Genomic DNA, 16,955 nt, shown 5'->3' with positions numbered 1-16,955 from the left:
TAGCCAAGAGATAGAGGGGTCTTGTTTGAGGACCAGTAAGGAGGTGAGTGTCTCTGTATGGAAGAGTATTTGGTGGGAAGTAAAGTGTGAGAAGACTGAAAAGGAATTTGTCTTGGGGGTGCGGACTAAATTATGAAGGATTTTGAATTTGATTTGATTTTACAGGCAATTTGGGGTAGGATTAGGGTGGGTGATGACACTGTGGTTTAGGAAAATCACTTTTGTCACTGAATGGAGGATGAATCTAAGTGTGAGGTGATAAGAGTTAATATTATCTAAGGATCAAGAGGAAAATCTACAAATTCTTCTGTAGCACAAATTTGTGAAGTGGCTAGATTTCATTTTACATTGATCTGAGTTAGAAAATCTGCCAAATGACTGGCAATAGAACAATAAGTTAGTTACCCCCTGAAGTTCCATGCCATTGTAATGCCAGCTAGTTTATAATTACCTCCCCAGAGGCTAATTTGTACTCAAGTCTTGATAGTTGGTATACTTCCTAAAATGTCCCACTAATATACTCCTAAGGAGTAATTTGCATATTATAGGATGATATTTAGATTATACTTACATCACATAAATTTTTCTTTGAGATTTTGTAAGATCCACTAGAAGCAACTAAATCTAGTATACTTAATGTGTAATAATTTTAGCAACTCTGACAATGGTTATTATAACGTGTCTTATGACTTCTAGTCCCTAAGTGACTTAAAATGTTGTATTTACTATGAGTTCTCTTTAGATTGCAACTGAACAAGCAGCACTGAAAGTGAAACTATACTGTGACTGAGGAAACATTTTGACATTTTATAATCACTCAAATAATGGGGACTTGGGACCTATCTAATCCATCTGAGCTTGCATGTCCTAGCAGCCTAATATGAGAGAAGACTTTTTGACTTCCCTTGTCTCTTAGTGAATGATAGTATGTAATAGTCAATTATGGAACATTATAATCTCAAATGAAGTAAAATTCCTAGTAAATGTCTTACTTAAGACATTTTGAATTAGCAGGCTATGGCATGTTACCAATAGTGGATATGAATACATGAAATGTCTTAAAATACATTGTCAAGAACATATGACTATAAAAAGAGATGGTTTAGTTATGTAACTAGAAAAACAAAAGATAGAGACCCTAAGTTGGATAATAGTATTAAAGTAATTACAAGGAAATGTTCAGTACATTGGAATATACTCTATAGAAGATTTGAAAAAACAAATGGACAATCATCATACAGAATAAAAAGGCTAAGAAAGCTTGTGATTCAGTTCAATCTGATATGCATTTATTAAGTGCCCACTACGTGCTAGTGACTATGCTAGGCTTTGAGCATACAAAGACTAAAACAAGACATTTCCAGCTCTCAAGGGACATTTTGTCTACTCACTAGAAGCAGATGAAATCACAGAATCCAATGCAATTTTATCTCCTGGGGTGAAGGCTGAAGGTAATGTGTGGACTAGACTAATGGATTTTTCTTTCCTCTCTTTCTACCTTCCTTTCTTCCTCCCTCCCTCATTCCCTTCCTTTCTTTTTCTTTTTTCATGAATCTGCATTTTTTAATGAGTCATCTAAGATTGAGATTGAACAGAAAAAAGATAAGTATCTCAGGTCCAGTTTTAAGTACAAAAGCATCTCAGGTAGGTGAAGGGCTGTTGCCCACCTGGACAGCCTTCCAGAATCTGAACCAAGACATATTGACTTCACTTTCTACTCCAGTGATGATGTCTCAGTTTCTTGGAATTGGAATGTCAGTTAATCCTGGCACTCCTTTCCTGCTCCTTTTCCTCCTGCCCTCCTTCCCCATTCCCAGTCCAAACTTCATAGTACTTGCGGAGTATCAAATGCATAGAACCAAAAGCACCAGGTATACTATTGTCTTACCCTTGCAGAGAATGAGAGAAATTGTTTAATTATGAGAAAGCATTGAGCCTAATGGAATTAGTTAGTTACTATTATTCCTAAGGCATCTTTCACAGGACCTGTCCAGCTGTGTTTTAAAGGAACTCTATGGATGCTATATAGTGTCTCTTCATTTGAATCCTGTGTTGAGTTCACTTCTATATTCTCACAGGACTAGCTTCTTTTCTTTTTTATCATATATTGAGCTAAAGCACAATCTTCTATACAATTATCTTTTTAAAATTTTATTAAGCACCTACCATGTGTAAAGCCTTGGAGATATAAAAGTAGATATGATATAGCATCTACTCTCAATGAGCTAACAATTTAATAGAAGAAAAGATATCTGCACCAGAAATTGGGAAACAAGGATAAACATAAATGGAAAAGGGAGGTCTAGGAAAAGTACTATAAGAAATCTGGGGAGATAAAGAGAAAACTTTGTGGAGTTGGTAGAATCTGAATGGGGTTATGAGGGAAAGGAAGGAGATGGGGAGAGTGGGAGGTTGAAGTCTTGTATAGATAGAAGAGTGAAAGATATATGGAGGGCAGAAACTGGTCACTAGAGGTCTTTCAAATAACATTAGGCTAGGTCCTAAACATACTGTTGCATTCCAAAACTTTATTTGGAATTTAGAGGCTTGGCATTTGGAACACATTTCACTAAAGAAAAAATACTATAAATAATCTATGCCCACTCACTGAAGTCTATTTAGCCCATATGTCAATGAACTTTAAAACCAAGAACATGACCATGAGTTTGGCATTTGAAAGCAAGAGGCCAGTACAAGGACATAGGGGGTTTCCTTTTCCTTTTTAAATCATAAGAACTCCAGAAGACATTTTGAAATAGATGAGATTTCTTTTTCTTTTGATAACTCTACTTCATTTTTTTTTGCATCTCTTCTTCCATACAGTGTTCCTATACTCAAATTTGCCTGTCCAAATAGCCTACCCAAACCTGTTCTCTCCCCACCCCATTCTAAGAGCTCTATTATTCATAATTACTTAATTTATTTTCCTCTCAACCATAGCAGCAAATGTAGAGCCTGAAGAGACTTAATAAACCATTGAGTCCTACCGCATCCATCATTTTACAAATGAGAAAAGTGAGGTTTTAGGAACTTAGGTGACTTGCCCAAGATCACATAGATAATGAGCATGAATCAAGATTTGAACCCATGTTTCTAATTCTAGAGATAATAGTCTTTCCTTTGGACCATGCAGTTAGTGCTTCAATTTTCTCAAAGAAAGTAATCTTGTTTAGGTGTGGATGGGAAAGTACTCTGAATTTCAGCACATCAGTCCAAGTCTGATGGACTCCTGAATCTCCTAAGGATAACTACATCTTTGGTAAAGGAGACTTGGACAAACTGCTGATTAGTAGAATTTCATGTAATGTCATGTAGAAAAGGGAAAATATTCTGGCAGTGTGGAGGACACCAATTTTGGTCAGTCACCACATAGGCAGGCTGACCTTACACAGTAAGCTGACTCTGCTATAATTTTTCTAGGTTATTCCTACTTTTCACAGTTTCTTCCTTCCCTCCATTTCTTAAACCACAGATTCTCTAAAGGCATAAACTTTTTCAAATATCTTTCTATGTAGTGATAACAAAGCCTCCACTGAGGGTACACAGTTAGAGGTTGAGAAGCAATCATTCAGATAAATGCTATTTCTACACTTTAAATCTATAGGTTGGAGCCTTCATGATTGGAATATGTGTGTGTACATATGTGTGTATATACACATGCATACATATGTATGCATATATTTGCTATAACTTTTTTTTTCTTCATACCATTACAAGAGGTTTGATTGAAGGAGCTGGGAATATCTAGTTTTGAGAAGAGAAGAATGATTCCTTTTGTGTATGGGTTGGAACAGAAAGCCATTAAAATCTCTTCCAACTCTCAGATTTTGTGATTCATTGATCTTTGTACTTTCTTTTCAACAAACTTGTATGATAGTTGTTGAGAAACAACCTATATATCAGATGTACAAAGTTCTTGAAGAAAATCAACTAATGGGTGCTCCTGTGGTGACTAGTTTGTAATATACTCCTTTTTGGGCCATCAGTTCACTGTGAGTTCCTTTTTCTATCACCACACCTTGTGACACAACAGCTATGATATCTGAATTCTGAATGGTGGACAGGCGGTGGGCAATGACAATACATGTCCGTCCCTCTCTGGCTTTATCCAAGGCTGCTTGCACTGTCTGTGAACAAAAGAACAAAAGTTCAAGTGGAGGATCATGCACCATATGCCTTTTTGTAATCAGTATGTGACTCAATATCACAAAAGTTTGACTTTTTGTGAGTGCATTGTTATCAGCATCATCACTGGCATTTATATATATTATTTAAGTACAGTGGATAGAGTGATAGACTTAGAATCAGGAAAACTTCAGTTTAAATCTTTCCTCAGACACTTAGTAATTGTGTAACTCTGGGCAAGTCACTTAAACTCTCTGTTTTGCCTCAGTGTCCTCACCTATAAAAATGGGAATAATAATAATAGCACTTACTTCCCAGGGTTGTTGTGAAGATCCAAATTAATGTGGGAAACAGATATTGGTTATACTTCATTTAATGCTCACTACATACATATGTATGTTTATATAGCTTTATTGAATATGCATGTGTCTTTATATATATACATATGTATATATATCACTTTCTTTGCATTTTTATAAGTCAGGGTTCCCCTTTTCTGACATTACCTTGTGTTCAAAAAATAAAATGCAGAAAACAGATAGATTTGGAATGCAGATGGAAATAAATGGATATTTTTAGACATGGCCAAGAAGGACTTTGTTTTCTTGATTTTGCATATTTGTTACAAGGATTTTGTTTTCTTTATCAACAGTTGGAGTGGGGATGAGGGAAATAGAAGAAAGGGAGAGCACACAGATATCCATTAATTTAAAAATGTAATTTGAAAAAAAAACTTGTTCACTTCCTGACATTTCCTCACAGTAATAAATTTAAAATACTATATAGATTTTCAAACATTGCTAACACAAAAAATTTTTTAGTCAGACAATGTACATCTATATTAAGGAATTTTGGTGTGTTTTTTAATATGTTGAATGAGAGAGATAATGAATAGGCAGATTAATTTTTTAAAAAAGACTTGTTACCTAAAAAAAAAAAAAAAGAACCTAAAATAAAAAAGTTAAAATTATAGAAATTTTGGTTTATAATACTCATAGCCTTTGAAAATCTCCATTTTGGGTTCCTGAAAGAATTTTATAAATAATGGGAAAAATAATATTATTGCTACAAACATTCTCCACTGTTTCCTACAAAATCTAAAAGCAAAGACCTAGACCTAATAAAAATAAGACTGCTCATATGCCTTTAGAAATACATACCTTTTCACTTTCTGTATCTAAGGCAGAAGTTGCCTCATCTAATAACAATATCTTAGGATCTCGAAGGATAGCACGAGCTATAGCAATACGTTGCTTTTGACCTCGAGAGAGCTGGGAACCTTGAGCTCCAACATTAGTTTCATATTTCTGGGGAAAAAAAGTAAATGAAACAATAAGTTACCTCTGTTGCCATGCTCTATAGGTCCCTAGTTGACAATGGCTTCACCACATGGCATGGCCTTGTATACAATTGACATTTATTATGTCTCCATTTGTATATGTTGTCATCCCTATTAGTATGTAGGCCACATGCCAATCCCAACGTGGACTTTCAATTTTGTCTTTTTATCCCCATTGCTAAGTCCAATAGCTGGCACAAAGTAAGCAATTTATAAATACTTGATAATGATTGATTGATTGGCGATTCAGGTCATCTCTTACTTACAAGTCATTTAATCCCAAAACTTCATTTTATAATTTTTAATTATATTTTTAAATTTAATTTTCAGAGAAGTTTACTGATTTGATTAAGTTCACCAAAGTGTTGTTCAGTTGTTTCAGTCATGTTCGACTCTGTGACCTCGTTTTAGAGTTTTCTTGTCAAAAATACCAGTGTTTTGCCATTTCCTTCTCCAGCTCATTTTACAAATGAGGAAATGGAGGCAGAGTTAAGTGACTTGCCTAGGATCACACAACTTGTACATGTCTGTGGCCAGATTTGAATTCAGAAACATGCATCTAGGCTCATTTCTCTATCCACTGTGCTACCTACCTCCCCTAAGCAGATGGAGTCAATTTTCTATTTCACTAAGAAGAGCTATGACTCCTGAGCTCTTTCAGCTCCCTTTCTCTATTCTTCATAACTACTTAGCATGGTCACGCAGTTTCTCTTTCCAATAGTTTAGAAGAATATTTCTATTTCTTATTAATTCTACTACCCATGCCCTTGCTTGCCTTAATTCCTCCTATCTCTTTTAAGACCTTACTTAAGTAGTTATTCTCTTTTTCTGCCTTTCTTTCCATTTTTCTCTCTCTGTATTTCTGCATGTTTGTCTGTTTCTGTTTCTGTCTCTTCCTCTGCTTGTCTTTCTCTGTCTTTCTATCTCTGCCTATCTCTCTGTCTCTCTTTGTTTCTATCTATCTCATTGCCCCTGTCTTTCTCTGTCTCTTTTCCTGTCTCCATCTCTCTCTCTCTCTCTCTGTCTCTCTCTTTCTCTCTGTCATTACCTCTTTCTCTCTATCTCTGTCTGTCTCTTTGTCTCTGTCTCCATCTCTATGTTTCTCCCTCTCTACTGGTTCATTCCCAAATGCCTACAACATGTGCATGTCTTTAAAATCCCAATGTAACCCCCTTGGACCATTACTGAAACTTGAGGCTGTCATGGACCAGATTCAATAGTCTGGAGGTTTTTCAATGATGAATAATATCTTTGACTCATGTTTGACTCTATCCAAAGAGGTTCTTCCGGTAACATGAATTTTATTTGTTTTGTCCCCACCTATGAATTCTTCTGGGAATATCAGAATTTCACTCATGTCTAAAAGACCCTCAATTCCTATATGAGTACTCAGGCTAACAAAACATCAAATACAGAATATTTTATTTAACACAGTAGATTACTCCTCATTCCTAAGAACATAGACTATCAGGATTAGGATAATTCTCTTCCCCTTTCTGACTTAGTTTATGCCTTCCCCAAGTATATATATAGTGCTCTAGACTTGTTATATATTCTCTCATCTATATCTAGTACTGCCATTTTCAATTCTACCCTTCATTTTGACCTTCTGCTCCCACCACTGAAGTGAAATTGTTTTTTCAAAGGTCATAAATGACCCCCTAGTTACCAAGCCAATGGCTCCACTGTTCTTCACCAATTTCCAGGTTCCAACATTATTGATCACTTTTTTCTATTGAATTCAGAAGCATATTCTCCTCTTGGTTATTTCCTACTTCTATGACTGCTCATTATCTGTTTCCTTCTTTGGTTTCCCATTATTTTTTCATCCCCTTAATGTGACTATTTCTCTAAGGTCTATCCTTGATTGTCCTCTGCTTTCTTTCTACATCCTCCTTTCCTTTCTTGGCTTCAACCACCAACTTCCAAATCTGGACACTCAGGCTCGACTTCCTTCTCAGCTCCAGACCCAATCTCATTTGATCTTCACAGCAACTCTGTAAAACATGGCCATTTTATCCTCACTTTATAAATAAGGAAAATCCAATCTCAGAGAGATTAAGTAGTTTGCCCACAAAATTATTGAGTTTTAGAAGTGACATTTGAAGCTGTTTCTCTCCTGACTCTAAGGCCAGGATGCTTTCCACTACACCACACTATCACCTGTCCCACAGCACCTTAAACTCAAGATGTTCCTATCGGAGCTCATTCTATCCCTCCTGATGTTATATTTCTTTAGTCAATCAGTGCCTAATATTCATAATATTTGGGTTATCTTAAACTCTCTTCTTCAACTCTCATACACAACTACTGTGACCAATGCTGTTGATTTCATATCCATCACATTTTATATTCATTTTCTTCTCGCTATTTCACTGCCACTGCCCTGATACAAGTCTTTACCATAATCCATTCCAGCCCTCCATATAGCTTATTCATACATAGTTACAAGTTGCTTCCCCTATCAGATTGGATGTTCTTCAAGGAGAAACTGATTTTTATTTCTCTGAATCTCCAGCAGTTAGCACAATGTCTGATATAATAGGTGTATAGTAAAATGTTTATTGACTTACTGACTATTCTAGTTCATTTTTCATTATACTACCAAAATCACTTTTTAAAATACTTATATCTTGATCCTGAATGTTTCCTTATCATTCACCAAATGAAAGTCAAACTTCTCTACATTCAGGGCCTACAATCTTATGACACCACTTTTTTCTGACATATTACTTCTCCATATACCTTTTATTTATTTATTAGAGCTATAATTTCATTGGAATACAGAACTTAAAGGAGAATATGCCCTCTGGCATGAAGATCTGGGTTAACTCTAGGAGAACTGCCTGTTCTCAGAGATCTCAGAGGATGTCTCAGACATCAGTTGATATCATAACATGTAAGCAAGTTGAATTTAGTGAGGCAGAATTATACAAGGTCACCAGCCTCACTTTCCCCCCCAGATCCATTTGGGTCTTGTGACAAACTACAGATCAGGATGACTGGAGATGGTCCCGGACATAGTGGGGACCTTTTTTAAATCAAGGACTCTAACAGGTCTCAATTTGACTGGGGCAATGCCCAATCAGTGATTAGGGCTAGGTAAGATATGAGATGGAGAATATCCTCAGTTACCTATTAAAAAAACAACAAAAACCTCAAAAAATAAAAAGCCAAAATCAAACCAATCTGAAAGTTGCACTAAGAAATAAGATTATCAGTGTTATGTTTTAGAGATTAAAACTTCTACTTAGGTCTTCCTAACTGCAAGGGTGGCTTTCCAGACACTATCATATTTCCTTCCATGGATCCTATGCTCCAGCCAGATTGAAATGATTTCCCCTGGGCTGCCACATCTCAGTGATTATTCTCAGGCTGTTTCCTGTGCCTATAATATATTTCCTCTGCCAGTTCAAGCCCTTTCTATTCAGAAAATATACTTTAAATGTCCCCTCTTCTAGAAAAACTTCCTCAATCTCTCCTCTCTTCAGAATGCATGGAACAAATTTGTTTTATAATATACATATCATGCAGAACTGTTTTTCCTTGACCATAACTATTTTATCTCTTCTAGTGCCTAACACATCAGTCTGAACATAGTAGATACTTAATAAGCATTATCCATTGATTTTATGCTATTATCCCTACAAGTCTGTAATTTATAGTAAAAGTAGCAGTATTTGCCTTTCACATCAGGATACAGCAATGAATAATTATCATGTTGTTTGAGGAATAGACCAAATCTCTGCAGAGGCATAGAATCAAAACTATGTGAGCTATTTAGCCAAAAACCTTAGAGCAATAAGCAAACAATAAGCAAACATGCCAAAAAAAAAAAAAACACTTTTCCCTTCCAACTCCACCCAGAACAGCACTGTTGCTTTTCCAAATGAGAAAAATTAAGCAACTTCTATACCTAGGAGATTCAAAAGAAAGAGAGATGCAAAAGTTAAAGGGGATGTATGCGTCTCTGGAATGAGTTCAATGTCTTCATCTTTATTCTGTCTGCATCTGTGATCCCAAAAGAAATATCTGAAATAAACTCTTGGTGATAGAGAGATACAGAATTAAAGTAGATATGAGTTAGTCTTTGCCATTAGGAAAGCTAGTCTACAACACAACAGATGCAGGTTATACCTGTCCCCAAATAAATAGGACCCAAATGAAGTATTATCTTGCCTGCCAAATTCTATAGTTCTTTTCTCAAGTGTACTTAATGAGTCTTCCTTCAAAACATAACGGAATGTTGATATAACACATTTATTTTTCTTTAAAGGAGTGATAAACTCTTGTGTAGAGTACAAGAAAATTAATTTTTATATACAATCATGGGTTTCCCTTCCCAGTCATCACCAGACTGCTTTTGATCTCTACTTCCCCTTTTCGTAAAAAAATTATTCTGGAAATTCTAAGAATGATTTTTGGGTACATACCTCTGGAAGTGACATGACAAATTCATGTAGCTGAGCTTTCTTTGCTGCATTAATGACATTCTCCATTGGAACATCCTTAGTGTTATCTCCATATCTGATGTTGTCAGCAATGCTGCAGGCAAATAATATAGGCTCCTGAGATACAATTCCAATTTTAGATCGAAGGAACTGGACATTAACACGTTTGCTATCGTGTCCATCTATTATCTGTTAATAAAAGGGATAATACAATTCATCATAGTTTAGAATTCTAGCAAGCAGAATTATAATACATTTCTTTTTGTAGAGCAAGGATGGGGAAACTTTTTTTGCCAAGGGCCTTTTGGATAGTAATAATATCATTCACAGGCCATGCAAAATTATTAAGTTATAGAATTCCAGCAGAGGGAGACTTTTTTCAGCTCATCATTATCTGTAGTTTCCTTAGCAAATGATTTCATGGGCCTTATATGGCAAATGTTCCCCACTCCGTTTTTGAAGAAGGGCAAAACCAGCATTTCATAGCTCTAACAAGGCTTTGTTTTGGTTGGAATCTGACAAAACTAAAGATCTCCAAGGGGCTCAGATTTAATCAGATTTATTCTTTTTTTGGGATTCTATGATTTTCTTAATATGGACACTCTCTCCATCAAGGCAAAATACAAACCTTCTAAATCTTAATCAGTGATCTTCATTTGTTACTATAACCACAAAAATAAATCAGCTGGGGGTCAACCTTCTGGTAAGGAACTGACTATCTAAGTCTTGGTTCTTGGATGGCAAATATATTGACTATCCTGGTCTAACACTTAAAGATTTTCTGCTTGAAAGCTAGGACTTATGTTCTATTATCCCATCCCCTGGAACCTAGAATTACCTCTGTGTCAAGATGAGGCATCGGAGTAGGAATTTAATAGGGGTTTTCATGTAAAGAAAAGAGCTGGATATTAGGAGACATGGTACAAGGAAAAGAGCACTGTCTCTGGAGGCAGAAGATTTGGGTTCAAATCCCATCACACTCCCTGTGTGAACTTGCTTAAGTCGCTTAACTTCAAGTCTCAGCTTTCTCATATATAAAGTAAAAAGTGGAAACTAGATGACCTCCAAAGTTTCATGTACTTCTAAATATATAATCTTGGGCAAACCATTAAAATAGACCAAGTATGAAGACTACAAAGAAATGCTGAGATGAAAGAAACATGAAATGGGATGAACAAAGAATTCTCATGGAGAGAAAAAATGATTTGGAGAAACTGGAAAAAAATGCTATGATATTTTATACATTGAAATTAATTGGGAAAAAATAAATAAATAAATAAGAAATTAATTGGGGCAAAAATGCATTTATGTTTGATGTTTTCCTAATAAAATATAATATTCCACAGATCCATATTGATCAGTGAATACCATTGTTAGTCTTCGAGAATCTTGGTGTAATGGAAAGGGCATTAACTTTAGAGTCAGAAGAGGTGAGTTGCCTCTTACTTGCCCTTGAGAATGTTACTATGGAACTTTTCTGGACTTCAATATCTTCATCAATAAAATGGTAGCACTAGATAAGCTGACCTATGAGGTCTCTTTCAGATCCAAACCTATGATTATTTCCTACTTGGGGAAAAGCATTTATCTTGAATTGATAAACCTGAGACTAGGATATTGCTTATTTGGGACTGAAACTCTCATTCTCTGACCTCAAATGTTGAGGAAACACTTGTAACAGAAAATACTGCTTGACACAAGACTACTTTGATAGCTAGACTGCACAGGAGAAAGAGTGCTACTGGGCTTAGCATTAGGAAGATTTGAATTCAAGTCCAGTCTCAGAAATCTACTCGTTGTGCGATCAGGGACAAATCACTTAACCTCTGCTTTCTTAACTATGAAATGGGGATAATAATGGCACCTATCCATTCCAGGATTGTCATGAGGTTCATATGAGAACATGTTGTAAAGGACTTAGTGCAGTGTCTGCCACATAGTCATTTAATGGATTTTTATTTCCTTCCTCTCTCTTTCCCTTCCCTCTTTTTTTCTCTCTCCTCTCCCTCCCTCTTTTTTTCCTTCTTTCCTTTCTTCCTTCCTTCCTTCTTCTCTTCCTTTCTTCTTTCCTTCTTTTTTCATTCCTTCATTCTCACTCTATCCAACAGTACTAAATTTACTCTCAACTCAACAGCTTTAACCAGCTCAATTAACTATTTCCTCCTATCTTGCCAACTGGCCCCTGCTCCAATTTCCCTTCATTGCCATCCAGGTTAAGCTTCACTTTCTGCTTTATTTCAAGGCAAGCCTCAGCTTCTCTTAAATACATTGAGCTCCAAGCTTGATAGTGGTGGTAGGAAGTGTATGTATACATACATATATATATATATCAATGAACATTGCTCTGAGAGAAAAACTCCAGAATGCCACACAGCAAGAGGATATAGAAAGATTCTGGTTTACCACCAGAGTGATTCTTTGATCAAGAACAAGGCAAGGTTAATAAATGAGATGAGCTCACTTGGTATGTGGTTGCGAACAGGGGTGGGGAGGAAAAAACTAGACATTTGGTAGCTTCCTGCTTTAACTAATTATTTTTACTACTTTCAATGTCCCTAAAGTAGGAAAAGTGCTACTGAAATGTAAATCTAACATTTTAAAACTGTCCAATTTTTAAAAATCATTCTTTTAAATTTCTGTACCATAGAATTTTAGTTCCCTAAAACAGAATTCTGATTTCCTTGCCCTTGTTATGCCTGAACATATACAATGCAATCTTCTAGTTATTATGGAGAGATACAAAAGATCTGGTGAATATGGTGCTAGTCTTCAAGGACTTTATATTTGTCTTGATCAATATGTTTTATGTATCTGACATTTTTGAAAGTCTTATTCTATTCCTTTGAAGAAAAACATTGATTTCATTATAATCTGCTTTCTAAATATCCTTTTCAGTAGTTACATTCAAAACAGATTAAATATCTTTAAATCAAAATTTGCTAGCAGAAAGTTATGGCAAATATTATGTAATCATTAAGCATTCACTGAAAATAATTGAGTCTGTTCCTCTAGTATCTTATTCTTCTTGATCTCACATTCTGGTCTTCCTTAGTCTACATGTATCCATTAGCTTGCTTCTTCTTAATCTTTGTTTGCTTTGCTTTATTTGGGAATGCATTGTTCAGTTTCCATTGCATCTCTCACCATTATTTTATCCATCTCCACTCTTGATTTCTTTTCTCCTCCTTTCCCAGTCTCTCCTTCTTGCACTGTTCCCTGCTTCCCCCTTTCATTCTTCCTTCCCTTCTCTTTTTCTCATTTATTTTTTCATCTCTCCCTCTATCCTCTTCCCTACCTGTCTCCCCTTTTCTCTTTTTTTTCTCTCTCTTTTTTTCTCCTTTCCCCTCTCTCTTTCTTCTTTTCCCTCCTATCCTTCTTTTCTTTACATCCCTTACTGCTTGTGTTCTCTCCCCCCTGTCTGTCTCTCTGTTTCTGTTTCTGTCTCTTTATCTCTCTGTCTGTCTGTTTGTTTGTCTCTCTCTCTTCCATTCCCACTTCACTATCCCAATTCCCTAACAGGATTTTTATCTCTCTGACACTGGCCATAGAGACCAAAAATGAGCTTTTTCAACAACTTGGGGAAGCCTTTTAAAAAAACATCAAGGAAGTCAAAATAACAAGATAAATTCTTCATTTGAGCATTTGTTCCAGCACCTACAGTATTTATTCCATTTAGAAAGCAAGTCACTTGAACAGAAATCATCTACCCTTTTCTTACATTCTACTTTGTATTGGCTTTAACCAGCTCAATTCACTATTTCCTCCTATCTTGCCAACTGGCTCTTGCTCAGATTTCCCTTCATTGCCATCCAGGTTAAGCTTCACTTTCTGCTTCATTTCAAGGCAAGCCTCAGCTTCTCTTAAATACATTGAGCTCCAAGCTTGCAGTGTGACCTGCTGTCGTTGCATGATACAGTAGTCAGCAGGCTATCTGCAGGAAGGATTTATGGGAGCGAAGTCAGGTCAACCAGCAAATGACTGGAAAATGAAAAACATTCACAGGGTTAAGTGTCCAAAGCCAAGAGCCAAGGAGTGTCTCTAGCCAACTGGAACCTTGGAAGAAATTTTTGAAAGATTGGAGGTAGTCTGCAGGATGGCAGTAAGATCTCTTGGACTGCTTACCACTTTTCCATTAGTAGGGTCATAGAACCTTTCCAGCAGCTGAACACAGGTACTTTTGCCACAGCCACTACTTCCAACAAGTGCGAGGGTCTGCCCAGGTTTAACAGACACTGAGAAGCCATTCAAAATTTGTATATTCGGTCGGGATGGATATGTAAACTTACAATCAATAAAATCAACACTCCCTTTGAAGTTGTCCTATGGATGGAAGAAATAAAGAATTACTTATGTTCATATCAGAGCCTAGAATCTTGAAAAAGTATATTAATCCTTTCTTAAGACACCTTTACCATCATGATGACAGAGTACACTACTTAGAAATGGGAACTGAATTTATTCAGTCTTTTGCAATCAAAGGCAAGTTCCATCTAATATTTCTCCACTAAGTAGAAAAATACTCCACCAATATACACATACATACATACGTACATATACTCCATGAAAAAATATAAGGATTTAAAATCACTTTGGGGATTATCAGAAAATTAATATTTGGGAAAAAATGCTAGATTTGGATTTCCCAGTAAAGAGAAATCTATCTATCTATGGTATCTGTCTCATCAGAGACAGGAGAATTGGGGGAGCTAGATGGTGCAGTGTATAGAGTACCAGCCTTGGAGTCAGGAGAACCTGAGTTCAGATCTAGTCTTAGACATTTAACACTTCCTAGCTGGTATGTGACTCTGGGCAAGTCATTTAATCCCAATTAAATATCTGGAAAGATATTTAATCTCTCTGGACCTCAGGTTTTTTTTATGTAAGAACGTTAGACGACATGGATCCTAGGATCCCTTCCCAATCTAAATCCATGATTCTGGTTTTTTTGGGTGGGGAGGCAAGGAGAGAGACAATTGCAGTTAAATGACTTGCCAGGGTCACATAATTAGTATCTATAAAGCTAAATTTGAATTTAGGTCTTTTTGACTCCAAGTCTAGCACTTAATTCTAGCTTCCTAGCTTCCTCCCATATGATAATGAACAGATACTAAAGTCTCAAAACAAACAAAAAAACCTCAGCTGTTTTTGGTTGTTGTTGTTGTTTTAATAAGGGTTTTTTGAAAATAAGAATTGAAAGAAGATTGAAATGCTGATCCATCTACCTATGTGTATATATAGTCATCAGAGATAGGAGAATTGGGGCAGCTAGATGGTGCAGTGTATAGAGTACCAGCCTTGGAGTCAGGAGAACCTGAGTTCAGATCTAGTCTTAGACATTTAACACTTCCTAGCTGGTATGTGACTCTGGGCAAGTCATTTAATCCCAATTACCTCAGTTTCCAAAAAAGAGACAGGAAAATCCTAGAAAATATGAGAATAGTAGATACTTTATTCATGGTGCAACCTACCTACCCCTAGAGTCCTATTTTTAATTCGTTATTTTTTTAGTTTATATATGTACATTCTTTTTTTTTTTTTTCTTTTTTGCTGAGGCAATTGGAGTTAAGTGATTTACCCAGGTCACACAACCTAGGAAGTGTTAAGTGTCTGAGGCCAGATTTGTGATGTTTGACCCATGATTTCCTTAGTAGAAGAAAGTTCTTGGTGAGAAACTTCTTCTGTCAATTTAGGCTGATTATCTGCAAGTTTTAGAGAGTTGTTCTGAGGACTAAGCAATTAAATAACTTGCCAAGAGTTTCTCAGACATTATGTGCCTTCAGCACAAGGTAAGACTTGAACATAGCTCTTCTTGGTTCCAAGGCCTGCATTCTAACTATAATGGTATCATAATTCAATATTGTTAGATGACAAATATATTTCAGGATTCCTTACCAGAACAACCAGAAACATGGCATCTACTCTCAATTGTTTTTAGATTAAATATATTTGATATTTATATTAAATTAATTACTAAACTATTAATAAATATATTAATAAAATAAACACAAAATGTTTTAAATTATATTAAATTAATACTTGATGGTTGTTAATTTTCAATTGTGTCTGATTTTTTGTGACACCATTTGGGGTTTTCTTGGCAGAGATACTAGAATGGTTTGCTATTTTCTTCTTCAGCTCATTTTACAGGTGAGGAAACTTGCCCAGGGTCACACATATAATGTCTAAGGCCAGATTTGAACTTACAAAGATGAATGTTCCTGATTTGGGGCATCTGTGGGCTAACTTATATATATAAAACATTGCATAGATTTAAAACAGCATGTATCACATTCTAATCCAAATATGATATTTAGCTATGAAAGGAAGTTCTAATTCTTCTGCTAGGCATAAATTCAATGATGAGAAATTCACTTGAATGGATACAAATTTACAAAATGTATGGATTTTACAAACTGAGCTAGACTGCCAAGTTGGAGTGAATGACCAAGCCGAGTGTTAACTGTCTACACTCCTGTTTTCATTCTTACCCACTTTTCGCCTGCATGGCTGTATACGTTGATTTTGGGGCGATAGTCCAAGAGTTGGAAAAAACGTGCTGCGGCTATTTTAGCCTTAGCATAATTTGGAGTGTAAGAAGAAGCTTTTCCAAGAGCAGTTCCACTGGTCACCACTGCAGAGATCACTCTATAGGCATCCAAACAGGAAAATTAATTTATTTCAGAAAACATTTAAAAAAAATTTTAATAGCTTTTTATTTACAAGTTATATGCATGGGTAATTTTACAGCATTGACAATTGCTGACCTTTTGTTACAATTTTTCCCCTTTTTCCCCCCACCCCCTCCCCTAGATGGCAGGATGACCAATACATGTTAAATATATTAAAGTATAAATTAAATACAAAATAAGTATACATGTCCAAACCGTTATTTTGCTGTACAAAAAGAGTCAGACTCTGAAATATTGTACAATTAGCCTGTGAAGGAAATCTAAAAATGCAGGCGGGCAAAAATATAGGGATTGGGAATTCAGTGTAATGGTTCTTAATCATCTCCCAGAGTTCTTTCACTGGGTGTAGCT

General features: G+C 35.9%; 1 protein-coding gene across 2 annotated transcripts in view; it reads right to left on the bottom strand.

Annotated features, from left to right (window-relative positions):
• Nucleotides 1–1,267: 1,267 nt before the first annotated feature.
• ABCB11 (ATP binding cassette subfamily B member 11) overlaps nt 1,268–16,955 on the bottom strand; it is a 111,261-nt gene continuing 95,573 nt past the window's right edge. For both annotated transcript variants that reach the window (XM_051986219.1, XM_051986220.1), the window contains exons 23-27: nt 16,404–16,560; nt 14,038–14,235; nt 9,898–10,104; nt 5,286–5,432; nt 1,268–4,127 (exon numbers count right to left, since the gene is read on the bottom strand). In XM_051986219.1, coding sequence (XP_051842179.1) covers nt 3,927–4,127; nt 5,286–5,432; nt 9,898–10,104; nt 14,038–14,235; nt 16,404–16,560 — 910 coding nt within the window. In that variant the 3' untranslated portion in view covers nt 1,268–3,926. The remainder of the gene's footprint in view (nt 4,128–5,285; nt 5,433–9,897; nt 10,105–14,037; nt 14,236–16,403; nt 16,561–16,955) is intronic.

The sequence above is a fragment of the Antechinus flavipes genome, chromosome 3 (genome assembly GCF_016432865.1).
Source record: "Antechinus flavipes isolate AdamAnt ecotype Samford, QLD, Australia chromosome 3, AdamAnt_v2, whole genome shotgun sequence".
Classification (NCBI taxonomy): Eukaryota; Metazoa; Chordata; class Mammalia; order Dasyuromorphia; family Dasyuridae; genus Antechinus; species Antechinus flavipes.
This window is presented reverse-complemented; position numbering and strand designations above follow the sequence as displayed.